Here is a 26375-nt window from a genome sequence, read left to right as displayed (position 1 = left end):
AATGCAGGGCTACAGGGAGAAGGCTGTGGAAGTGGCACTAAGTAAATTGCTCCTTTGGAGAACCAGCAGAGATACAACAGGCTGAATGTCCTCCTCCTGTGCTGTAATAAATCTGTGATTCTATAACTACTTTAAAATAAATCTTGAAGCCTGGGAAGAATCATTTAATTATTTAACTTTTTTAAGTAAGTTGCATCTTTATGCACGAACTGAGATTTAACAATGAATAAAACTTTATTTTTACTGCATGTAACTCTTCTCTTTTTGTAAACAAGTACTTGACTAAATAGTTGACCCTTAGCAGCTGTTTGGTTATGTAATGAGCAATAGTCCTGAATCTGTAGCATGTGTTGTTCTATGATTTATCGGTTATTGTTTAGTAACTGTTCAATGTTCTGCCACCTAGGAGCTGCTCCCCCTGGTGATGATGTTCGATTTGCCCATCGCTGGCATTTTACAGCCAATTCCAGACCCCAACTCGCCCACGATCCAGCACCTATCCCAAACCTATAACATCTCCATTTCCTTCAAACAGCGGTCACGGATGTATGGTGCCACAGTCATTATCCGAGGGTCTCAGAACAATGCTGCAGCAGTCAAGGTGAGTGCAGTCTCAGCGTTGTAAAGATACAGGCCAGGATTTTACTGGCCTTCCCACCCGGCGGGACATTACGGTCCCGCTGAACTGAATGGAGAGTTAAACGGCTCACCGCATCTGCCGGGGGTGGTGGCGGGGGGGGGACACCGCGTGGTGGTGGGGGGGGAGGGGGGACACCGCGTGGGTGGGGCCATAAAATCATGGCCACTGATTTTATCTTCAATTCAGTAGATTATAAACACATTTAAGATTAATAAAACAACTTCCCTTATGGACCAGGTTAAAACGCTGACTGAATAATAGAACTTTACAGCACAGAAGGAGGCCATTTGGCCCATTGTGTGTCTTACTGGCTCTTTGAAAGAGCTATCCAATTAGTCCCACCCTCCCTACTTTTTGCCCATAACTCTGCAAATGTTTCTTTTTGGTATATTTATCCAATTCCTGTTTGAAAGTTATTGTTGAACATGCTTCCATTGCCCTTTCAGGCATGACATGATCATGACAACTTACTACATTTTAAAAAAAAATCTCGCATCTCTTCCAGCCTCCCAGTTCTTTCACCAATTATCTTAAATCTGTTTTCTCTGGTTACCAGCCCTTCTTGCCACTCGAAACAGTTTCTCCCTATTTAGTTCTTTGAACACCTCTAATAAATCTCCCTGTAATTTTCTGTCCTGTGAGGAGAACAATCCTGGCTTCTTTAATCTTTCCACTTAGCTGAAGTCCCTCCTAGTATCGTTCGAATAAATCTCCTTTGCACTCTCTCCAAGACCTTGGCATCCTTCCCAAAGTGTAGTGCCCAGAATTGGACAAAACACTGCAGCTGATGCCTAACCAGTGATAAATGAAAAGCTCTAATACACCGCTTGACAACCAGCTTGTGCTCCAGCCTTAGTGTGCTGCACAAAATCGACAGTAAAGTAAAATTGACGCAGAAAATACCAGACATAAATAGGGTACTGTCCACATGTTCTGGCTTCCATATACAGTAAAGTTTCTGTTATCTGGCACTCTACCAATCGGAATTCTCTATTAGCTGGAATTCTGGGGTCGGGTCTGTTTTTTGATTGGACATGTCAAGCTCGCAGGTAAATAGTTATCGTTGGGCGACCTGTTTGCTCTGGTCTCAGCCTCCCACTCCTCTGCAGCACCATCTCCACTCAGTGCCACTCAGTCGATTCGCTCGTTCACACACCTCTCACGAGAGCTCAACACCCATGTGATCATCCTGGAGCTTTCTCATTGGGTGAAAACGTGGGAGTCACCTTATATCTCAGTTAACCAGCATATTTGATTAACCGGCACTTCCCATTCCCGGAACTTGCCGGATATCAGAGATTTTCCTGTATTTAATTTTTAAAAAGGCGCTGGAGAAGGTATATTTGCAAAGTTTGATACCAGAACTGAGAAGCTCTATTTATCAGGAAAGATTGAACAGGCCGAGGCTCTTTTCTCTAACAATGAGAAGATTGTGAAGTGATCTAATAGAGTTCTTTAAAATTATGAAGGAATTTGATAGAGTAGATTTATAGATGGGGGTGAGGGGAGAACAGAACTAGTGCCATAAATTGAAGATAGTCACCAATAAACCCAATAGGGAATTCAGGAGAAACTTTTCCCCAGGTGGTGGTAATAATGTGGAACTTGCTGCTACAGGGAGTAGTTGAGGCAAATAGCACAGATACATTTAAGGGGAAGTTGCATAAGCACGTGAAAAAGGAAATAGAAAGACACACTGACAGGATTGGATGCAGTAGGGTGAAAGGAGTCTCGTGTGTGAACATCAGTGCTGGCATGGACCAGTTGGGCTGAATGGCCTGTTAATGGTGCTGTTAATTCTGTGGACATATGGTCCACCAGCATTAGTGAAGAGAAGAGACCGGCTTGTGGGTGTATTCCTTTGTTCAGAACACAATGTGTCAAATGTAAACTGCCTGTTCTCATTCCAGGAAGGGACTGCCATGCTCCTGGAACATCTGGCTGGCAGTCTGGGCAGTGCCATCCCTGTCAGCACCCAACTAGACATTGCACCTCAACACCATCTCTTCATGATGGGTCGCAACGGCAATAACATTAAACACATAATGCAGCGAGCTGGAGCCCAGATCCATTTTCCTGACCCCAGCAATCCCCAGAAGAAGTCCACAGTCTACCTCCAGGGCACCATCGAGTCTGTCTGTCTAGCTAGACAATATCTCATGGTATGCATTAATTTTCTCATACATATTCTATAAATAGGTCATTTTGTCGAATCGCTGATGGTTAATTTTGCTAGAAACTTTTTTCTATATGATATGGAAATGCCTTTTAAATTTGATGGATGGCTTTGCTACATGATCGCCACAGTAAAAAAAGGTAGTTGGAAACTATTTGTGTCTGAGCCACGCAAACACGTAAATTTTTATGTTGTAAAATTTGAGTATTATATTAAAGTTCCAAACATCATGTGTTCAAATTCCAAAATGGCAAATTGTGAAGCTTCGTTCAATAAATTTGGTAATTTGTGGGTTGGCACCAGAAAAATTACCACTAAACCTGGATTATAGTTAAAACTGAATTAGTTCATTAATGTATTTAAGGAGAAACCTGGCGTCATTACCTAGTCTGGCCTACACGTGACTGGTTGACTCTTAGTGCCCTCCAAAGTCGTTCAGAAAGCCACTTAGTCACCATGGCAACTTGGAATGGACAATAAATGTAGTGCCGTCCAATTTTTCTTCCAGCAGCTTGAGAGATTCAAGTTAATAATAACACAGGCCCAAGAGGATCTGTGGTACCACATACATAGCCCATAAACAGGGTCATGAATACCTTACTAGACTGTAGTAGCGTCATAGCAATTGTCCCTAACTGTAATAAGACACTTTTCTTGAAATTCACTAATTGGATGTACTTGCCCTGAAAGGAAATAGATGTTTAAAATGTGTTTTTCTGTGAATTCCTTATATTTTCCTTTTGATGTTGAATGAAGCTTAATCACGTGATTAAGCCTTGTGTACATTTTCAAGACTCATGACATCTGTTCAGGGTGGCCAAGTTGTACTATTAATGATAGAGTTGATCTGCAGACACTTCTTGGGTGGAAACATGAATTTGATTTACAATATACACAGCAGCAACTACACGTGTGCTTTCAACTCCAACTCCATCTCTACACTGAATGCTGAGGTAGCCCGTGCTACTCTTCTATTGGTTACTACAGATCATGTGATCTTCCTTAGCAAGTATTATTCTTAAAGGTACACTAAAACTGTAATTACTACAACATCTCTATGCAAATTGATTTGTCAATTAAGATTAATGAGATGGGAGGGGAATATTCACTCCTGCCACCTTAGTGGTAATATGACAATTTTGGAAGATCCACCCATTACACAATCACCAAAAGCTACTGGACAGGTACAAAAGGCAATTTAAAAGGCAAGTGGAATGTTGACCTTTATCTCAAGGGGTTTGGAATGCAAAGGGATTGAAGTTATATTACAAGTATATAAAGCTAGACCCCATTTAGAGTAACTGTGTTCAGCTCTGGGTACTGCAATTCAGGAAGGCTATATTGGACTTGACGGGAGTACAACTCAGACAGCACCTTTAACGGAGTAATATGTCCCAAGCTGCTTCACAGGAGTGCTGTAAAGCAAAATTTGACACATCAGGCAGTATTAGGGCAGATTCTCAAAAGCTTGATCAAGCAAGTAGGTTTTAAGGATCATCTTAAAGGAGTAAAGAGAGGTAGAGAGGCAGAGAGGCCTAGGGAGGTAATTCCAGAGGAGTTCAGAGATACAGGGAGCAATAAGGCCTTAGAAGGATTTCAAAACAAGCATGAGAATTTAAAAATTGAGGCGTTGCTTAATTGGGAGCCAGTGTGGGTCAGTGATGAACAGGACTTGGTGCATGTAAGGACGTGGGTAACAGAATTTTAGATGGGCTCAGGTTTACGGAGAGTTAAATGCGGGAGGCCAGCTAGGAGCGAGTTGAAAAAAATCAAGTCTAGAGGTAACAAAGGTATGAATGAGGGTTTCAGCAGCAGATGAGCTGAGGAAGGGGAAAATACAGGTCATGTTAGGTTAGAAACATACTGGCTTAATCTCAAACTGTTGACAGGGAGAGGGATGGAGTCGGTAGCTAAGAAATGGAGTTTGGAGTGCAGCCTGAAGTCAGTGGCTTTGGTTTTCCCAACATTGAATTGGAACTTTCTGTTCATGCAGCACTGAATGCTGGACAAGCAAATCTGATCACTTAGAAATAGTGGCCAGGTTGAGCGAGGTGCTGGTTAGGTGGAGCTGGCTGTCATTAGTGTGCATGTGAGAAGTAGTACTGTTTTCAGTTGATGTATAATCCTTCAAAATCTCTGCATTCCTTCAATACTGGCCTCTTGAGCATCCCTGATTTTAATTGCTCCATGGTTGGTGGCAGTGCTTTCAGTTGCCCAGGTCCCAAGCTCCAGAATTCCCTTCATAAATTGCTCAACTTCACTTTCACTCTTTCCACCTTTAAGATATTCTGACCTTTTTGACCAAGCTTTTCCCAAATATCTCCTTACATGGTTCAATGTCAAATCTTGTTTGATGATGCTCCTCTGAAGTGCCTTGGGATTTTTTTGTTACTGTTAAAGGCATTATACAAATACAAATTGTCCTAAATGGATGTTTGCTGCTGAAGTAATGCAAAGCAATGTTTCATGAAACTGCACACAAGCGATGTGCAGCATTGTACTCGAGTAAGCGTGTGTCCAAACTTTGAAATTTAACCCTGATTAGATTTCTTCTTTTCCGTAATGGTTTTACCCAATGGAGACGAGGGCTTGACACAGTATCTGTGCACTTAACCTTTTGCTAATTCTGTACTCCAGGGTTGTCTCCCTCTTGTGTTGATGTTTGATATGAAGGAAGATATTGAAGTCGAGCCACAGCGGATCACTCAGTTAATGGAGCAGTTGGATGTCTTCATTAGCATCAAGCCAAAGCCTAAGCAGCCCAGTAAGGTATGGAATACTGCTGAACGTTCTCTCTTTACCAAGTTCATGTTTGCTTTACTAATCTGATCTAATAAAGTTCAAATAACTGCACATAACAGGGAGGAAAAAAGTCAAGAGCAAAGGTTCAAGTGAATAAAAATAACAGAAACAAGAGTACACCATTCAGCCCCTCAAGTATCTTCCAGCATTCAGTTAGATTTCCACTACCTTTTCTGTGAAGAAGTGCTTTCTGACATCATCCTTGGTTGGCCTAGCTCTAATTTTAATGCTCTGCACCTTGTTCTGGACTCTTCCACCAGTGGAAATAGTTTCCCCTCTAACTACTCTATCAGATTGTTTAATTACTTTAAGCACCTTCCTTAGTTCACCCCTTAATCTGCTGTACTCTATAGAACAAAGTCCCTGTAACCTATCCTCATAATGTAACCGTTTTAGATCTGGTATTATTCTCTGCTGCACCAAGGCTAAACATATCCTTTCTGAGGTACAGGAGCAAGTGACCAAAAGTGATCCAAGGGCGGTGGAGTGTATTTAGAGTGTTTATGAATCCTTGTACATAGTCTTGTTTGTAACTACTGTTGGAGTTGGTATCAATACTCAAACATTCCTCCCTGGGATTCACTTGGCATATTCCTGATTTCTCTGTAAATGATGGAAGAATTGCACAAGTAGTGTGAGAGCAAATGTCCATGCTGTTTCCATGTAGATCGAGCAACTTTCAAACCTCTGGGCTGTGTGACATTCTGATTTCAATTTTGGAAGAGTGTCTTTGATGCAGGAGGAGAGTGAAGAGGAGATGCTAAAGATATCCTTACCTATGTCTGACTACTGGATAACTGCGGGTAGAATTCTAGCTCCTTTTCTTCAAGGACTTACGTACCGATTCTCATCCAACAGCAGTTCCCAATTAACCTGAAGTTCCGTAGGCACAGCCTTCTCCAAAATGGCGTACTTCTGCAGGACCTCCTCAGCTCTGCTTATGACAGTCTTGATGACGTGGATTTACCAGAAAAGCCTTTATTCGAATCCTCAGTAACAATGCTGTGCACTGTTTGGCCAGGGCTGGTCAATTAGTCCCTTTTAAAATAACTGAAGCAGCGGCGGTAACTTTACTTTTCCTTTATCTCCGCTCTCAGATCCTGCCTTCATGTTCACCTTTTTTCAATTGCACCACTGAGTGACCTGAACTTCAGATGGCCCTGTGTCTTTTACCTGGTTTCAGCCAGTGTCCGTTTCCCAAGAAACCTGAAGTTTCTGTTTCATTTTCAATCTTAGTTTTCCTAGAAACCTGAAGATTCAATTCCTCTTTCAGTTAGTGTCTGACTCAAAAAATTCGAGCTTTGAAACCACAGCCTTATGTGAAGAGTCGCATTTCCTGGAATTTAGAGGGTTAAGGGGGTGATATGATCAAAGGTTTCAAAATATTAAGTGGAACAAATTGGGAGAACTATTTCTGTCAGTTGGAGAGTCTGACTACGGGACATAGTGTAAAAATTGGAACCAGACGTTTTTAGGAGTGAAATTATGAAACATTTCTTCATGCAAAGCTCGTAGAAGTTTGGAACGCTCTTCCACAAATGGCAATTGATGCTAGATCAATTAATTTTAAAACTGAGATTGATAGTTTTTTTGACCAAAGGTCTTAAGGGGCATGAGGCAAAGGTGAGTATATGAGGCTAGATTGCATATCAGCCATAATTTCATTGAATGCCAGAACAGGCTCAATGGGTTAAATAGCTCGCTGCTGTTCCTATGAGAGGGAAGGAAGTGTCTTGCTTGGAAATCTGTAAAGGATGTTTATATAGTTGGTGATAGAGATTACTGTTTACCATGTTTTTGTGTTATACCTTTTTAGAGCAGAGTTTATTACAAAAAAAACCTTCTCTAGTTTGCGCACAATCCAGGACACGTTTTTTCAAAATTCTCAGCTTAGCTGATGAATGTGTAACTGGGTTAGTAATCCAGAGGTCTGGATTCATCATTGGAGGCCTGAGTTCAAATCCCACCAATGGTAGCTGGAAGTTTAAATTCACTGAATTAAATAAATGTGGAATGAAAAGTTGGAAACTGCTGGAGTCCATAGAAACCGATCTGGATTAGTAATGTCCTTTAGGGAAGGAAATCTGCCATCCTTACCAAGCCTGGTCTATATGTGACTCCAAATTCCACTGAAATAGCCTAGCAAGGTGACTCACCATCACCTTCTGAAGGGTAATTAGACATGGCCAATAAATGCTGGTCTTGCCAGCGACATTCACAGCCTGAGAATGATTTTTTTTAAAAAGCCAAGAAGTAGAAGAAGATTTGAAGCAGATTTTTCACTGAGAATGAGCTTTTTCAATGTATTCTTGCTTAAATCACACATGAAGCCATGTCCAGTGGTTTGTATCTACATAAAACTTTGATGTGATACTAACAATGAGTGTCCGTATAATAATCTGGGCACCAAATAAAGCACAGGAGGAGGACACTTGGCCCATCATGTCAATGTCTGCACTTTGCCAGAATATTCTCTTTCCTAATAGTCTTGCATCTTCACCAGCTTTGATAATTTATCCACTTTTTCTTTAAAATGTACAACGGTCTGTACCTCAGGTGCTTCCTGTGGTCAAGCATTCTATGCTCAAAAACTGTTTGCACAAAGAAATTTCTTCCAACCTCCACATTCAGTCTTTTGGTGGCTGTTTTTATGAGGATGGCCTCTTGTTACCAATTCCCAGTAGCATATACTTAATGTAATAAGGCAAACATCTTTCACTCAAGGAAGCTTATCACAGTCTGCTGATTTTACATTGCGCATATGTATAGTTCACATGATATGTGACAGAGAGAGAAGGCACTTTGCTAGCGCATCTTTCCAAAGGGTTGAAGAGCTAGAAATTCTACATGGTTGCAACTTCAAGCAAGCCCTTGACATGATGTGCCCCTTCTCAAATGGTCATGGCAGAAGAATTATGTGCGTGGGTGTGTTTACTTTGAGGTTTGTATCTCATATATCGATATATACTGTTGTGTACCTACAAAGACAAATCTGGTGGCTGAGTGGAATACAATCTCTGTGGTTTCTGATCAGGAAATTAATTTTCCAACTGTTGCTAGACATGGCTGACAAATACTTGTGCTAGAATCAGTGACTCATTTCTGTCTCAACATCAAAATGTAAGCCAGTTGGGGCTTTCACTTATTCAAATAATAATTAGGAATTGTTTTACCAAGTACATCTTTCATATGCTAGCATATACATTTTGTTGGCATAAATGAGCAGATAATTTGTTTTGTGTCTTTTCGTTAATCGATTTCAAGATTAAAAACCCATCTCTCTCTTTAGGCCTTCCCAATGTCCTAGTGCCAAGCACCATGTTTCAATCTCGAGTACAACTGGTGGCCAAAGCTCAGCAGCATCTGTGGAGAGAAAAACAGAGTTAACATTTCAAGTCCAGTATGGCTCTTCTTCGGAAGAGTCTGTTCCAAAGAAGAGATGTATTGGACTTGAAACATTAACTCTGTTTCTCTCTTCAAAGATGCTGCCAGACCTGTTGAGTATTTCCAGCATTTTCTGTTTTTATTTCGGCTTTCTAGCTACAGCAGAATTTTGCTTTCATTTATTCCATCTATTGGCCATGCTTTTTATACTTTCAATGGAGCAGTGATAGAAATGTAGAAAATAGTAAGTCACTTGGCCCTTCGACTCTGCTCCGCCATTCAATATGATCATGGCTGATCATCAATCTCAACTCTGTACTGCTGCGTTCTCCCCATACCCCTTGATGCCTTTAGAATCCAGAAATCTATTTCCTTCTTAAATATATTCAGTGACTTGGCCTCCACAGGCCTCTGTGTTAGAGAATTCCACAGGGCCACCACCCTCTGAGTGAAGAGGTTTCTCCTCATCTCAATCCTAAATGGCCTACCCCGTGTCCTGAGACTGTGACCCCTTGTTCTAGACACCCCAGCCAGAGGAAATATCGTCCCTGCATCCAGTCTGTCCATCCCTGTCAGAATTTTATACATTTCAATGAGAAACCTCTCATGCTTCTAAACTCCAGTGAATACCAGCCTAGTCTACCCAATCTCTCCTCATATGACAATCCTGGTGAATCAGCCTGGTGAACCTTCACTGCACTTCCTCTATGGCAAGTACATCCTTTCTTAGGTAAGGACACCAAAACTGCACACAATACTCCAGATGTAGTTTCACCAAGGCCCTGTACAGCTTGAGTAAGACATCCTTGCTCCTGTACTCAAATCCTCTCACAATGAAGGCCAACATACCATTTCCCTTCTTAACTGCTTGCTGCACCTGCATGCTTGCTTTCAGTGATTGGTGTACAAGGACAGCCAGGTCCATTTGTACATCAACATTTCCCAATCTATTATCATTGAAATAACAATCTGCCATTCTGTTTTTCTTACGTAAGTGAATAACTTTACACTTATCCATGTTATACTGCATCTTCCATGTATTTGCCCACTCACTGAACCTCTCTAAATCAGCCTGAAGCGTCTTAACAACCTCCTCATCGCTCACATTCTCACCAAGTTTCGTGTCGTCAGCAAATTTGGAAATATTACATTTGGTTCCCTCATTCAGATCATTGATATATATTGTGAATAGCTGGAGCCAAAGCACTGGTCCCTGCGGTAACCCACTAGTCACTGCTTGCCACTCCAAAAAAGACCCACTATTCCTACTCCCTGTTTTTTCTACTTTCCTACTTTCCTGTCTGCCAACCAATTCTCAATCCATGCCAATATATTACTCCCAATTCTATGTGCTTTAATTTTGCACACTAACCTCTTTGGGACTTTTTCAAAAGCTTTTTAAAAATCCAAATACACCATATCCACTGGTTCTCCCTTACCTATTCTGCTAGTTATGTCCTCAAAGAACTCCAGTAGGATTGTCAAACATGACTTCCCTTTCATAAATCCATGTTCACTTTGTCAAATCCCGTTGATGTTTTCTAAGTGTTCTGTCAGAAAATATCTTCAGCTTCACTTATGTTTCAAATCCCCTCCCTCCTCCCAAGATGTGTTTCATTGGTCTTGGCTGAAACATGTGAGCTTGTCTCCTTTTATCTGTGGTATCATGGACTGCAGTACATATGCCAATTACAACTTAATTGTGCTTATTTGTTTGAATATTAAAAATCCAGAATGCTGTTTTAAGATGGTATAAATTTGATCTCTCTTGTCAGTCAGTGATTGTGAAAAGTGTGGAAAGAAATGCTGCGAATATGTATGAAGCAAGAAAATGTCTACTGGGTTTGGAAAACAGTGGTGTTGCTATGACAACAAATGCACCATCAGCAGTAACCTGTCCAATAGGCCTCTCCTGTCATGGACTCGATATCCTGGCTTCAGCTGGACTCGGCCTCGCTGGATTAGGTATGCAGGTATTTTTATACACTTTGCAGGACTAATGCAACACGTGAACTTACTGAGTCCTAATCTATATCAATGAAAGATTTCTAGATTCTTCAAATTGTTTTATGATCTGTTTGAAATTATTTGGGGGAAGTGGGGGCCGGGGGGATTTGTTGTCAGTTAAGTAATGTTGAATCGGAGGGAGATGGTGGCATAGTGGTAATGTCACTGGACTAGCAATCCAGGCTACTGTTCTGAAGGCATAAGTTCAAATCCCACCGTGGCATCTGGTGGACTTTAATTTCAATTAATACATTTGGAGTATAAAGCTAGTCCCAGTAATGATGATCATCGTCAATTGTTGTAAGAGTCCACCTGGTTCACTCATTCCTTCGGGGAAGGAAATATGCATGTGACTCCAGATCCACAGTAATGTGGTTGACGTTTACTGTCCTCTGAAGTGGCCTAGCAAGCCGCTCAGTTCAATTAGGGATAGGCGTGAAAGAATAAAAAGTAAATGTAATTTGGAAATCGGAGTGCACACAGAATCGCAGACTCATAGCACAGGAGGGGGCCATTCAGTACAGTCTCTGGATTGGAGGCCATTACCTCACTATATTCTATCAATATTATGTTACATTTTAACTTTTTTTAAATAAATACTCTATGATGGAAGGGAGATGGAAACTCATCTCCTGGACATTACCTGGGATAAAGAAGATATGAAGGTAAGGGTGCAGTCAGACAAAACAACATCAAAGATGCTAATGTGGCTGAATGTGAAGAAGAACATAAAACAGTTTCACTCCCAGTGCCGGTGCAACCACTAGGCAAACTAAGCAGCCGCCTAGAGTGGCGAATTTGGTGTGGGGGGGCGGGGGGGGGGGGGATAGCGTTAAGAAATAGAGATAGTTTGAGTAAGTTATATCTGTATTTGTGTGTGGTAGGAATAAGGCATATCTTTAAGTTTAAGTTCAATTTATATATTTTTTCCATTTGTGGGTTAAAAGGTGAAACCTGGGATCTAGTTTCATTTTTGAGTAGAGACGGCAGGTCTGGGGCTCTGTTTGTATACCTGCATTTCTAATGAGATTTTTACAACTCTTGAAGGAGAGTTAAAGCAAACGAGCAGGAAAAAAACTCTGCTGTTCCCTAGTAACAGGGGTCCAGTGAGGGAGGCCCCACCTACACACTCACAGACAAGAAAAACTAAAACCAACAGCATTTTGAGTTCAGTTGGAAGGTGCCGCCAGAGAGACTGGACAGGAGAGGGACAGATAGCAAGTCCCAAACAGAAGCTGAAGCCAGGATTCCAGAGGGACTGGATACTGGGAGAGGGCACTGCAGAGAGTGTATATTTCCCAAAAGAATTGGAAGGTCTCAAAACCAAGGAGTGAGACAAAAAGGAAAGGTCCCAAGGGGACAGTCTAGTCAAAGGACAAAGACGGGAAACTGGAAATGGCCCTGATCTGTGGAAGTGAAAGTAAGAAGCAGAGAGGAAGGCTTCAAGTTTAAAGGGAGAAACTGCAGGACACAGATTTAAAACGATATAAGCGAGAAGCAAGAAGGTCCAAGGAAACAGCTGACGGTCTGTAGGTCTTCACTATGGGCATGTGAAGCAATGGTGTTCTGGTGGCACAGCTGAGTCAGTGAGAGAGTGTGTAGAAGAAAACTTGAATGCATGTGGCCATCCAGGGGGGAGGAACATCAGAAGGAGAGTTTGAAACCCTAGAGGTGGACCCTTGTGGAAGGTGCCTAAGAGAAAGCGTCGGTTTGGGAGAAGATTTCAGGGTGAGCTCTTGGAGAGTGGAGATTGGAAACCTTCGCATGAAAGGCAGAGTGCAGTGAGACCAGTTGGCTTGCAGTGTGACAAGCACCTGGGGAGTGTTGATGAGAGATCCTAGCATCTGTTTGGGGTGGTATCTGTCACTTGGTTTCAGAGTCTGACCCCTGGTCGTCTAGTGGTTTACATGGACTGGGTACTTACTGTGAATATTAGAGTATAAGATAGCTTTTGTAACTTATGTTATCCTTACAAATCTGTATTTGTCTGTGAAAGTATAGTTGTGGGCGAAGGAGCATTATAATATACTCCATCTTTTCTGGTTTAATAAATGTTTTATTCTTTTGTTAAAAGTTTATCAGCTGACTCCTGTGACTCTGCTCAGTAGCCACTCTCCACGTATTTAAAAAAAAAATTAGTATCTACCAAGCTGGTTTCCTCTGGGATTTGGCTGGTCCAGTAGTAACATCAGCTGGAATCATAACAATGGCAAAAAACTAAAGGAACTATTCATTAACCTAAATAAGTGAAAAAACAGGCTTCAGCAGTGAAAATGAAAGGTCTCGATCTATTGATATACATTCAAATGGACTGATATACATATAGATTTCCATTGCAGTCTCTCCCAAAATTCCATATTATATTCCTCATTCTGTTCATGTTACAGTTGTGCAAATTTGTACAGCTACATGATTATCCCAAAATGTGAGCCAGTAAATAATGTCAAAGAATATAATTTAATCTAGCTCACTCTATCATAATGGTTATTGATTGTGTAAATTGCGCATAAAATCATCTAGTAACTGTTGCAGGAGCAAATAATATTACATCATGTGAGCTAATCAGTATCATAATATTCTCCTCTTCCATATAAAATAAACCTGTAATGATAAATGCAGAATTTTTATTCATAATGCACAACTTTCATTTTCAAAAGATAATGTTATTGGTCACAAAGGCTGAAGGTTCTCCTAGTGTTTTGTGATTTGTCTTGTACTGTACTGGGAAGGTTTCCCTCTACTCATGAGTAACTCGGGTCTGACTCGGGTAGGTTACTTCAAAACTACTCCATTTACACTACATACAGGGTGGGCTAGAAGGTAAGTAAGTCTTTGTTTTGTATAGACTATTCCACCTTCTCTACAGAGTCTCTATCACATGACCGGCTGATGTCACTGTTACATCATTACGCAAAGCACTAACTCGTGACATAACTATTAACCCATTGTGCTACACCCAGGGCACTAAATGCTCTTGCACCAGCCCTGTTCACTCCCATCACTCACTGCAGATAGGCCAACTAATACACTGTACATATTCAATGATAATCCAATTAGGATTAAGAATTATGACACCAATAAAGATGCAAGATCTAAAGAGGCAAAAACAGGCACATGAAGTGCCAGGGATGAATGAGGGCAGAGAATGAATGAAATACTGAGAGCAACAAGGGATGAGATTTGAGATGTACTGATGGTCATTAGGCAGTGTCCCACTGTGTTTAAAATGTGGGAATGTGGAAATCACTTGCTGAATAAACTGAGAAGCTGCAAAGCCATTAGTTTTGTGTCAATTCAGATCGAAGTAAGGGCCAGAATTTTGCCGTCGGTGTGCAGGGGTGGGCTCGACACACCGCCGCATAAAATGACGCGAGACGATGTCGGGCGTGCGTCCTGACGTCATTGCGCGTCATTTCAACATTGCATTCGGTGGGCGTGCGCCGGAAGTGGCTGTGTGCCTACCGAACGGTCAAAGGCCTATTAAGGCCATTAAGAAAATAATTTACATCATTAACACTGCTGCCCGTCCAGCCTTAAGGTTGGCGGGCAGGCTAAGAGCCCAAGTGGCCTTCGCGTTTTCCAGGAAACCTCATCCACGGGCGGGATGAGGTTTCCTGAAGGTTTTATAAAATTAATAAATAAGTTTGGTGAACTTGACAAACATGTCCCAGCTCATGTGACACTGTCACATGAGGGGACATGTTCAAATGATTTTTTACTTGAATTTTAAAAAACTTTTATTGTCTATTCAGTCTCCCTGAGGCAGCGCAAAAGATCGCAGGCCCCGACTCTCCCTCCTTCCCTCGCCCACACAGGTAGTGCTGAGCGCTACGGAACACATATTATACTGGGCAGGCCTTAATTGGCCCACCCATGTAAAATGGCGACGCGCAGTCGATCGCGGGTGGCGACTCTGTGCCCAGCCCGCCCGACCTAGGTAAGATTCAGCCCAAGGACTATGTTATCAGAACTAAACTTGAGGACAACCTGTATGATGATGATCTAATAAATAACAGATTCAGAAGTTGGTTAGCCTCCTTGATCTTTTTGAGGCATGTTGAAAATGTCTAGGGCCTAAACTCTGGAATTCCCTTCCTACGCCTCTCCTCCTCTTTAGCTTTCTCTCCTCCTTTAAGGCACTCCTTAACCAAAGGCTTTGTCAAAGAGGTAGCTACAGAGGTAGTTGGAACAATCTCTCCTCATGCGACAATCCTGCCATCCCAGGAATCAGCCTGGTGAACCTTTGCTGCACTCCCTCCATGGCAAGTTTTTCCTTTCTTAGGTAAGGAGACCAAAACCGCGCACACTACTCCAGGTGTGTTCTCACCAAGGCCCTGTACAGCTGCAGTAAGCCATCCGTGCTCCTGTACTCAAGTCCTCTCACAATAAAGGCCAACATACCATTTGCCTTCTTAACTGCTTGCTCAACCTGCATGCTTGCTTTTAATAATTGCTGTACAAGGACACCCAGGTCCCTTTGTACATCAACATTTCTAGGCCCGACAACATTTCTTGTAGGTCAACGTTTCCAAATCTATCGCCATTTAAGTAATACTCTGCCATTCTGTTTTTCCTACCGAAGTGGATAACTTCACACTTATCCACGTTATACTGCATCTGCCATGTATATGCCCACTCACTCAACCTGTCTAAGTCACCTTGAAGCCTCTTAACACCCTCCTCATCGCTCACATTCCCACCAAGTTTTGTGCCGTCATCAGACTTGGAAATATTATATTTGGTTCCCTCATCCAAATCAATGATATATATTGTGAATAGCTGGGGCCCAAGCACTGATCCCTGCGGTACCCCACTAGTCACTGCCTGCCACTCCAAAAAAGACCCATTTATTCCTACTCTCTGTTTCCTGTCTGCCAACCAATTCTCAGTCCATGCCAATACAGTACCCCCAATCCCATGTGCTTTAATCTTACACACTAGCCTCTTATGTGGGACTTCATCAAAAGCTTCCTGAAAATTCAAATACACCACATCCACTGGTTCGTCCTTATCTATTCTGCTAGTTACTTCCTCAAGGAACTCCAGTAGGATTGTTAAACATTATTTCATTTTCATAAATCCATGTTGATGTTATCTAATCTGTTTGATATTTTCTAAGTGTCCTGTTATCACATGCTTTACAGTAGACTCTAGCATTTTCCCTACCACTGATGTTAGCCTAACTAGTCTGTAATTCACTGTTTTCTCCCCCTTTTTTAAATAGTGGGGTTACATTTCCCACCCGTTAATCCACCAGGACTGTTCCAGAATCTACAGAATTTTGGAAGATGACAACCAACGCATCCACTATTTCCATGGCCATTTCCTTTAGTAACCTGGGATGTAGATTATCGGACCTGGGGATTTATCAGCCTTCAGTCCCATTAATTTCTCCAGCACTATTGTTTTAGTAATACTAATTTCTTTTGAGTCCTCCATCTCACTAGGCCCTTGGTTCCCTCGCATTTCTGGGAAGTTATTTGTATCTCCCTCTGGGAAGACACAACTAAAGTAGTTGTTTAACTGCCCTGCCATTTCTTTGTTCTCTATTTTAAATTCTCCCGTTTCAGACTGTAAGGGACCTACATTTGTCATTTGGCTTCACTAATCTTTTTCTTTTTACCTACTTATAGAAGTTTTTACAGCCTGCTGTTATGTTCCTTGTAAGTTTACTTTCATGTTCTATTTTTCACTTCTTAATCAATCTCTTGGTCCTCCTTTGCTGAATTCCAAACTGCTCACAATCCTCAGGCTTCCTATTTTTTCTAGCAACTTTATATGACTCCTCTTTGGGTCTAATACTATCCTTAATTTCTTTTGTTAGCCATGGTTGGGCCACTTTTCCTGTTGTGGTTTTGCACCAGAAAGGAATGTATAACTGTTGCAATGCATGTATTTGCTCCTTAAATATTAGCCATTGCCTATTCACCGTCATGCCATCTATTGACATTCCCCAGTCTATCTTAGCCAACTCACGCCTCATACCTTCATAGTTTTCTTTGCTAAGATTTAGAACCGTAGTTTCAGATTGGACTACTTCACTTTCCACCCTAATGAAGAATTCTATCATGTTATGCTCACTGTTCCCTAAAGGATCCCACACAACAAGATTATTAATTAGCCCCTTCTCAATGTGCCAAGTTTTGGATAGCCTGTTCCCTAGTCAGTTCCTTGACATACTGGTCTAAAAAAAAATCTCGTACACACTCCAGGAATTCGTCCGCCACAGTGTTATTGCCAATTTGGTTTGTACAGTCTATATGTAGATTAAAGTCACCCATGATTACTGTAGCACCCTTGTTACATGCATCTCGAATTCCCTGTTTAATGCCGCCCCCTACCTTATCACTACTGTTTGGAGGCCTATGGACAATTGCCACTAATGTTTTCCACCCCTTGTTGCTTCTTAGCTCCAACCAGACTGATTCTACATCTAGATTTTCTGAGCCAATATCCTCTCCCACTATCACACGAATTTCATCCTTAACTAACAATATCACACCACCTCCTTTTCCTTTCTGCCTGTCTGTCCTAAATATCAAGTACCCTTGAATATTCAATTCCCAGCCTTGGTCACCCTGCAGCCATGTCCCTGTAATCGCAATCATATCTTACCTGTTTACATCTATTTGCACTGCTAATTCGTCTACCTTATTGCGAATGCCAAGGGCTCTGGTTTTGGGGGAGGAGGTTCTGGTGATGGGTTTGAGGAAGGGGCTCAGTGACTGATCTCTATTTGGGGGAGGGGCTGGGTGACGGAGTTCGGCTTAGGGGAGGGGCTCGCTGACAGATTTCTATTTGGGGGAGGGGCTGGGTGACGGAGCTCGGTTTAGGGGAGGGGCTCGCTGACGGATTTCAGTTTGGGGGAGGGGCTGGGTGACGGAGCTCGGTTTAGGGGAGGGGCTCGCTGACGGATTTCAGTTTGGGGGAGGGGCTGGGTGACGGAGCTCGGTTTAGGGGAGGGGCTCGCTGACAGATTTCAGTTTGGGGGAGGGGCTGGGTGACGGAGCTCGGTTTAGGGGAGGGGCTCGCTGACAGATTTCAGTTTGGGGGAGGGGCTGGGTGACGGAGCTCGGTTTAGGGGAGGGGCTCGCTGACAGATTTCAGTTTGGGGGAGGGGCTGCGTGACGGAGCTCGGTTTAGGGGAGGGGCTCGCTGACAGATTTCAGTTTGGGGGAGGGGCTGCATGACGGAGCTCGGTTTAGGGGAGGGGCTCGCTGACAGATTTCAGTTTGGGGGAGGGGCTGCATGACGGACCTCGGTTTAGGGGAGGGGCTCGCTGACAGATTTCAGTTTGGGAGAGGGGCTGGGTGACGGAGCTCGGTTTAGGGGAAGGCTTGTGGTGCTTTTTTTCCAAACAACTGTAAGAAAAGAATCAACTGCCAAAATATACTGCCAAAGCTGAGGCAAAAGTTCAATAATTGTATAGTGTGATTTCTGACAAAATTTGAAACGGGAACGACTCCTTGGTAAGCAGCTCACATCCACTTCTCCTCTACTCAGTTGTAAAAATGAGCATCATTTGACAGCTCTCCCAAGTGTAAATGGATCCGTATGGCTGTAAATCAATGTCAACTGTGCCCTAGAGAGGTGCTTGGGCCATGTATGTCTTAGAGGGGTCGTGAGGACTCGAAACGTCAACTGATTTCTTTTCCACCGATGCTGCCAGACCTGCTGAGTTTTTCCAGGTAATTCTGTTTTTGTTTTGGATTTCCAGCATCCGCAGTAGCTTTTAGCTTTTTGTTTTTATGTCTTAGAGCTCTTTGTCAAATGCATGCTGTGAGAATTGAGGGAAATCTGCAGTTATAGGAAGACCCAAGTTTGTGTGAACCTAGTTCTGATTAGTTTGAATTGGCCACTTTGGTCTGCTAGATGGAGCACCAGCCACAGGCAAGATTAGATATTCCTCACATAATGTGACACCTTGTAATCTTGCAAACAAATGTCAAAAAAGGGACTTCTCTTTATAAGAGAATAAGCAAAATGTTGATGGATTTTTGTTTTTTAATTTATTCACCCAGGGATCTCCACAGTATCTCCCCTCATGATTCCACCAACAACACAAGCAGCCTTGACAAGTATCTTGCTGTCAGGCCTGCATGGGTATGGGCAGACCACACCATCTCCACCTCCTGGTCTAGCACCCATGGATATTCAGATCAGCAACTTATCCCCGGAGAGTGATAAGACACCAACTTCCTGCATCAACGGCCATGTTAAGGTACGGTAAAGTGTTACTGTTTGGATTGATGTTTGGGCTGGATGGTCAGAGTAATGACCGGGCAGCTCATGAATGTTGACCGCATTAGGAATTCTGTCAACAAGATATTGAACTTAAACCCCAAAGGAATATTTAACTTGGATCACCAGATGTGATTGGACGTTTTCCTGGAGGTTTCGTCCCTGGACCTCCTGCCTCCATTGGCCCCTCCTTTACACTGTTGCCATTGGTTGCCCAACAAGTCCATCTTTACTGCCTTACTGTATGAACTGGAAAGTGAAATGACTCTTCATAACCGAATTTGATGATTCCTGACTGCCAGTCAGTCAAATAGCCTTTCCCCCACTGCCACTATTTTACTAATTTAAAAAATAATGTTGAATGAAAATAAAAAAACAATCACTTTATTTTTTTTAATTCTCCTTTGATTTTTGTCCTGGGTGATGTTCACAGCAATGTGCTGAAGATTAATCTCTAACACCGCGAGACTCTCGGTAAATCCTGGAAGGATAACAATCCTCTGAGTAATATTTTAGCTTGGACTGATGTTTTACTGTGTGATTATTAGTCTCACTTGCCCTGACTGTTATATGTTCTGTTGGAGGGAAAGGGATTTAAAAAAAACTTTTGTTCTAACCCTCAGTGCTGAAAGAACATTGCAGATTTCAAAATCTACACCCCTTGCATGATGTCTGTAAATTTTTCTGAAGGCTCAACTCGTATTGGTCTTTGTTTCAGGGGGTGGCGACAGCTCTCTGGTACCTCCGTCTGGGAACCCAGCTATTTAATCTTGTGGGGACACCAACACAGCTAGACATGATCCTGTTCTCAGATGTATCAGAGAATCATAGAATAGTGCAGCACAGATGGTGGCCATTTAGCTCATCAAGCTTGTGCTCGATCCACACACTCGCTACATGAGTCTTCACATGGTGGGAACAGAAAAACTACTTGTTGTATAACACATCTCTGCGAAACATTTCAAAACCTTTATGCAGAATGTATTTAGTTATGTCAACCACTGTGGCAGCCATTTAGCCAATGATGTAGTGAGAAACATGAGCACAGGGAGAGAGAGAAAGTGGCAATGACACAAAGGGACTTTGAGCCACAATGATAGACACAGAACTACTAATACTCGTGGCAATAGAGAGAAAATGCCAACGAAATGGGGTTTTAAAAAAATGAAGAGAACTTAAAAGAGAAGAAACAAAGCAAAGAGTTTCCATTTATATAGCACCTGTCATTTCCTCAGGGTGTTTCAATGTACTTTATAGTATTTACTGTTCTTAATAACGGGGCAACTGATTTCTGCACGGCAAGATTCAGTGAGCAGCAATGAGTTAAGTGACCAGCTAATCTGTTTTAGGTGCTGTTAGTTAAGTGAGGAATGTTTGCCAGGACACTCAAGAGAACTTCCCACTCACCTGCAAAATGTCCTGTGGATCTTTGCGTCCACCTGTATAGGCAGACTGACCTCGGTTTAATGACCCAGTCGAAAGTCAGCACCCCTGACAGAGCAGCACTCTATTAGTGCTGTACAAGTGCCTCAACCTAGACCTCTGCTCGAGTCCTGACCCACAACCTTCTGATTTAGAGGCAAGATTTGAAGCAATTCAGTTGAGCTGGCAAGAGCAGGAATGTTTGCTGACTCCCTCCTTCCTTTTCTAGCCTGGGAAAGGGTGAGAAGTGGAATGTCCCCATAACGCCTCAGAAGTGAATCCAGTATCATTTAGGGATTGAACCTTGAACTTTTGTTGGTTTTTTTTTAGCTCACTGTCATGTGGCCACTGACACACTAGGAAACCATATTAGTAAGAATAGTTATTAGAACAAAACATTATTTAAGTTGCAGTGCTCAGGAAGATGTTCTTAAAACACTCTTTTTACTTTGGATGCGGAGGCGCTATTAATTAGAAGGAATAGTCTCTTGTTTACTGTTCTCAAGGACCAATAAAATGTAACTTAAAATTACCTAGACCAATGTGGAATAGATTTTAAAAGGTTATCCAAGGTCTCCGGTGTAGAGAAATCAATCATTTAGGAATATCAACCGCATGTTCTGTAAAATTAGTTCAAACAGAACTTTAATGTTTGATTCCTGACACATGAACCCACTAGGCCTGTACTCAGATTAATCAAGTTGGCTTCAAACTGAAAGACAAGGCAAGAGACTGTTGGGTTATTGAAACATCACCAGCAGATTATCAGTGGCACCAGTGAGAAGATGTGCTTCCTTGCACTGCAGTCAAAATGGAGTTTCCATTTAGAAAGATAAAGATAGAGCTTATGTAAAATAACATTAGAAATAGGAGCAGAAGTGGGCCATTCGGTCCCTCGAGCCTGCTCTGCCATTCAATAAGATCATGGCTGATCTGTCTGTGTTTTGAATTCCACATTCCCATCTACCCCCGATAACCTTTGATTCCCTTGCCTAACAAGAATCTGTCTACCTCTGCCTTAAAAATTTTCAGTGACCCACCTCCGCCGCCTTCTGAGGCAGAGAGTTCCAAAGTCGCAAAACTCTCTGAGAGAAAAAATTTCTCCTCATCTCTGTCCTAAAAGGGCGACCTTTAATTTTAAAACAGTGCCCCCTCGTTCTGGACTCACCCACAAGAGGAAACATCCTTTCCACGTTCACCTTATCAAGACCGTTCAGGATCTTGTATACTTCAATCAAATCACCCTGACTCTACTAAACTCCAGTGGAAACAAGCCCAGGCTGTCTAACCTTCCCTCATAAGACAACCTGCTCATTCCAGGTATCAATCTAGTAAAACCTCCTCTGAACCGCCTCCAATGAATTTACATCCTTCCTTAAATAAGGAGACAAAAACTGCACACAGTTGCATTAACGTAACACACAGTTTGCATTAATGTAGCACTTCTTGTGACCTTAGGATGTCCTGCAGTGCTTTATGGCAATGAAATATTTTAGACATGTTGTCATTTTTGCAATGTAGGAATGCTACAGTGTGTCTGCACTGAATGGCCTGTAATACAGAACACATGCATAAACCAAAATGCCTGCAAACATTTCTGTGGCATTTTCCTATATGACATGTATAACTGAAAGGGGATTTAATATGTTTTGTTTTCACAGCCTCCAAGTACCATTTATACTAGAATTTCAACTCCCTGTCTAGCAGATAAAGTGTTGAGCAGTAACCACTCTGAGGAGAATGCAATCAGCCCCCAAGAGCAGTTGACCAGCAAGTCCAATCAAGGGGAAGGTAAATTTCCAATGGAAAAACTGGTGTTATTAACGCTGGCCCTGGGCCACTGGGATCGGAGTTTCTTTAATCAGTAAAATTTGTATGTTAAATAAATTTACACTTGTGGACACTGTACAAACTACTGTAACTTGCTAGTAATCAAGACTAAACTGGCTGGCAGCCTTGGTTCAAAGGACGTAAGATGGCTGATGGGAGAAAAGGGAAGTGTCACACTGATTCAGTCAGATACATGTCCAATGTCACCCCTGGGCTCTGTAACTGGGATATAGGAGGAGTTTTACTTTGCTGCCAAACTGCAATAGAGACACTGAAAATATTTTTGTTTCACTTAAAATTGAGATGTCTGCCCACAGTTCTTTGTATTCTTTCCTTATGTACCAGCTGGAAGCAAAGCTGTAGGTCCACTTGCACTACAGGTCTAGAGTTGGCATGGCAATCTGACTAATTCTGAGGAGAACTGAGAAAGGACAGAGTCTTCTCCAGCAATTTCAGGTTGGGCTTAACTGGGTTCAGGCTGCACTGACACCATAATGACAGCATTGGAATAGAGTGAAACCATCCCAGACCAACACTGCAACTGTAGCTTCAACATACTATCTAATAATTCAAGCATGCAAAGGGGGCACGGCATCAGAAAGAGCTTCATGACCCCACCGCCCAAACACTTTTGAGGGTGACTCAAGGCCAGCGCAAACCGCCAGGAGAACTAGGCGGTTGCCTGGGACAGAAAAATTTGGGGGTGGCACCCATAGCAAAAAACTGAAGCCTAAATTCTGAAACTTTAAAATGATATTGCTATGACATTATTATTATTATGAGCATGAGCAACTTAACCACACTTCAAGTTCAACTATTCAGAAAGGCAAGCTCCTGGGTGATGACCAGATGATGAGCGGAGTGCACAAATCTTGGTGGCACCAATGTTGTAGGGTGCTCAGGTCTTAGTGAAGTTTTCATCATCTTAAGTAGGTTAACTGTATGTATTTATTAACTATAAGAACTATGTACATATACACAGTAACGGGTTCAAGCTAGGAGCTGTCTCCATGCTTGCTTGTGCACACAGCTCTGTCCAACACTAGACTGACCCCTAGGTGCAGGTCATGGGTTCTCTTACATCACTGTTTGGGCAATACTGTACTCAGTGCCATGTTAACCATTAATGTGTCAGACCTTTATACTACACCTCCCCTAAGTCTTTATCCAATGTATTTCAAGTTATTCTCCTAGCTTACCCCATGTATTTACATTGTTATTACTACCCCATCTCCCCTCTTCAAGTCTGAGTTCATGGGTTCAGGCAGTCTGGAGGCCTTAAACCTGTCCATATCTCATTTATGCTACTGTCAGAGGAGTTGTAGGCTCTGTTGTTACAGGTAAACCCTGTTGGTTTGGAGGCTACTCTGGCATCTGGGCATCTTTTTATCCTCTTTTTCCATTCCTTGGTATTGAACCGCCCTCTGTCGATTTGGCAGTTGTGGTGATCGGTGATTGTTGATTTATCTTTTTTTCTAGGGTGGACAAACACTGTGCTTGTCCCCATAGTGTTTTTTCCTCTTTTGTCATGCGGTTGTCATGATGCCTCTGTGATAGAAGTTGGCCATTCCCGTTATGAGTATGTTTTTTTTGGTAAGCTCACCTTTGTGTTTGGCTGTGTGGGGTGCTGTCTACAATGAACGCCTGCTGCTTGGTTCCAGCATTGTCTGTGGCACTGTCATGCTGGCTGGGAGTTGCAGCGTTTGCTCTGTGGTCACAGTGTTAACCTCATCAACGGTCGCCGGAGGTTGAGGCTTTTCTGGTTGTTGTTTGCTCTCTTGTCTATCCTCCACTGGAGGCAGCATGGTAACCATCTGAGTGGCTGGCTGGTCCGACCAATGAGGGCTTTCCGGCACCTGTAACGAAAATGGACAAACCTGCTCTGCACAGAGAGAAGACAGTTCAGAGCTGAAGTCCCAGCCTGGATACTCTTTCTTGTTTGAGCTCTCGGGAACTTACTGCTCTGTATAATCTACGACAGTGGTTGTCTTCACATCTTCTGTTGTTTTGAGAAAATTCAGGGCTACACAGGAATCTCTGCTCAAGAGAGAAAAAGACTGGTTACGGATGACATACATCAGCTCGAAGATTTATTTGTTGTCACATCTTAGTAGTCCCGGAATCATGCCTGTGACCGGAAATCGTATTCCACCCGGCCCATAGAGTGGTGTGTGTGCTGTTCGAAGCCTGAGGTTTTTCAGCCATGGTTCCTTGTCCAACAGGACCATAACACTGGCTCCCGTGTCCAATTTAAAGTTTGTAGATGGCCATTAACTGAAATGTCCACATTCCAATATGAAAATTCTTTGAGCTCACCCAAGAAGCATAGCTGTGTGTCCTCTTGGTGTGCGATTTCAACCTCTTGAATCATTTCTGAGTCTTCCATGAGTTTAGGTGTTTTGACCTTGCATAGTTTACCAAAATGTCCAATTTTGTTACATTGGGCTGAAATTGCAGGACATTGCTCTCACCTGTGGGAGGCGCTTTGCTCCACAGACTGGCACAGTCGCTCTACTGATTGGTTAGGGCATTGCTTCCCTTGGTCTGGAATATCTGTTTCTGTGCTGTTTAACTAACTGGACTGAGGGATTTCCTTTGTACACGCTTTACTTTCTCCTCTTAAAATGGACCTGTACTGCACGTGGAGTTCAGACTGCCTGACAATCTGGATAGCTTTCTCAAGGGTTAGATTTTCTTTTATTTGCAACATGTCTGAGAGTGTATGTCCACTACCCATACAACTATTCTATCCCTGATAAGTTCAGATTTTAGGTTTCCGTATTCGCAACCATCAGTCCTCCTGTACAGATCATTAGTAAATGAGTCAACAGGTTCTCTTGGCTGCTGGACTTGCTTATTAAATTCAGCCCTTTTGAGGATTTTGTTACATCATAGGTTAAAATTAACTTTGAATGATTTTAGCACTTCAAATTTAGCAGATGATTCATTAATTCTTTGTCTAGCAATAATGTTGTCCACTATTGGGCCTACTGAGTAAAGCAGTGTGATGATTGCACAATGTTTGGCACCATTCACAACTCCTCAGATACTGAAGTAGTCCATGTCCAAATGCAGCAGGACCTGGACAATATCCAGGCTTGGGCTGACAAGTCACAAGGAAATTCGTGCCACACATTTCCAACAAGAGAGAATCTAACCATCGCCCCTTGACACTCAATGGCATTCCCTTTGCTAAATCCCCCACTATCAGCATCCTGGGGGTTACCATTGATCAGAAACTGAACTGGACTAGCCATATAAATACTGTGACTCTGACATAAATACTCTGAGCAGGTCAGAGGCTAGGAATAGTTCAACGAGTAACCCACCTCCTGACTCCCCAAAGCCTGTTCACCATCTACAAAGCATAAATCAGGAGTGTGATGGCATAGTTTCCACTCGCCTGGATGAGTGCAGCTCCCACAACACTCAAGAAGCTTGACACCATCCAGGACAAAACAGCCTGATTGATTGGCACCACATCAACAAAAATTCACTCCCTTCACCACTGACAAACAGTAGCAGCAATGTGTACTATCTACAAGATACACTGCAGAAACTCACCAAGGCTCCTTAGGCAGCACCTTCCAAACGCATGATCACTATCATCTAGAAGGACAAGGGCAGCAGATAAATGGGAACACCACCACCTGGAAGTTCCCCTCCAACTCACTCACCATCCTGACTTGGAAATATATCACCATTCCTTCACTGTCACTGGGTCAAAATCCTGGACTCCCTTCCTAACAGCACTGTGGATGTACCTACACCACATGGACTGCAGCGGTTCAAGGAGACAGCTCACAACCACCTTCTCAAGGGCAGTTAGGAATGGGCAATAAATGCTGGCCCAGCCAGCGAAGCCCACATCCT

At 42.6% G+C, this 26375-nt stretch overlaps 1 protein-coding gene across 3 annotated transcripts in view; it reads left to right on the top strand.

The window, feature by feature from the left end:
• The window catches only part of bicc1a (BicC family RNA binding protein 1a), a 298647-nt gene that overhangs the window by 243777 nt on the left and 28495 nt on the right, over positions 1–26375 (top strand). For all 3 annotated transcript variants that reach the window (XM_078565906.1, XM_078565908.1, XM_078565907.1), the window contains exons 7-12: positions 407–601; positions 2551–2802; positions 5454–5585; positions 10778–10967; positions 19031–19230; positions 22334–22463. In XM_078565906.1, coding sequence (XP_078422032.1) covers positions 407–601; positions 2551–2802; positions 5454–5585; positions 10778–10967; positions 19031–19230; positions 22334–22463 — 1099 coding nt within the window. The remainder of the gene's footprint in view (positions 1–406; positions 602–2550; positions 2803–5453; positions 5586–10777; positions 10968–19030; positions 19231–22333; positions 22464–26375) is intronic.

This window comes from Cetorhinus maximus, chromosome 20 (assembly GCF_964194155.1).
Source record: "Cetorhinus maximus chromosome 20, sCetMax3.hap1.1, whole genome shotgun sequence".
NCBI classification, from domain to species: domain Eukaryota; kingdom Metazoa; phylum Chordata; class Chondrichthyes; order Lamniformes; family Cetorhinidae; genus Cetorhinus; species Cetorhinus maximus.
Note: the sequence above shows the minus strand (reverse complement) of the source record. Positions and strands in the feature narration are given on the sequence as shown.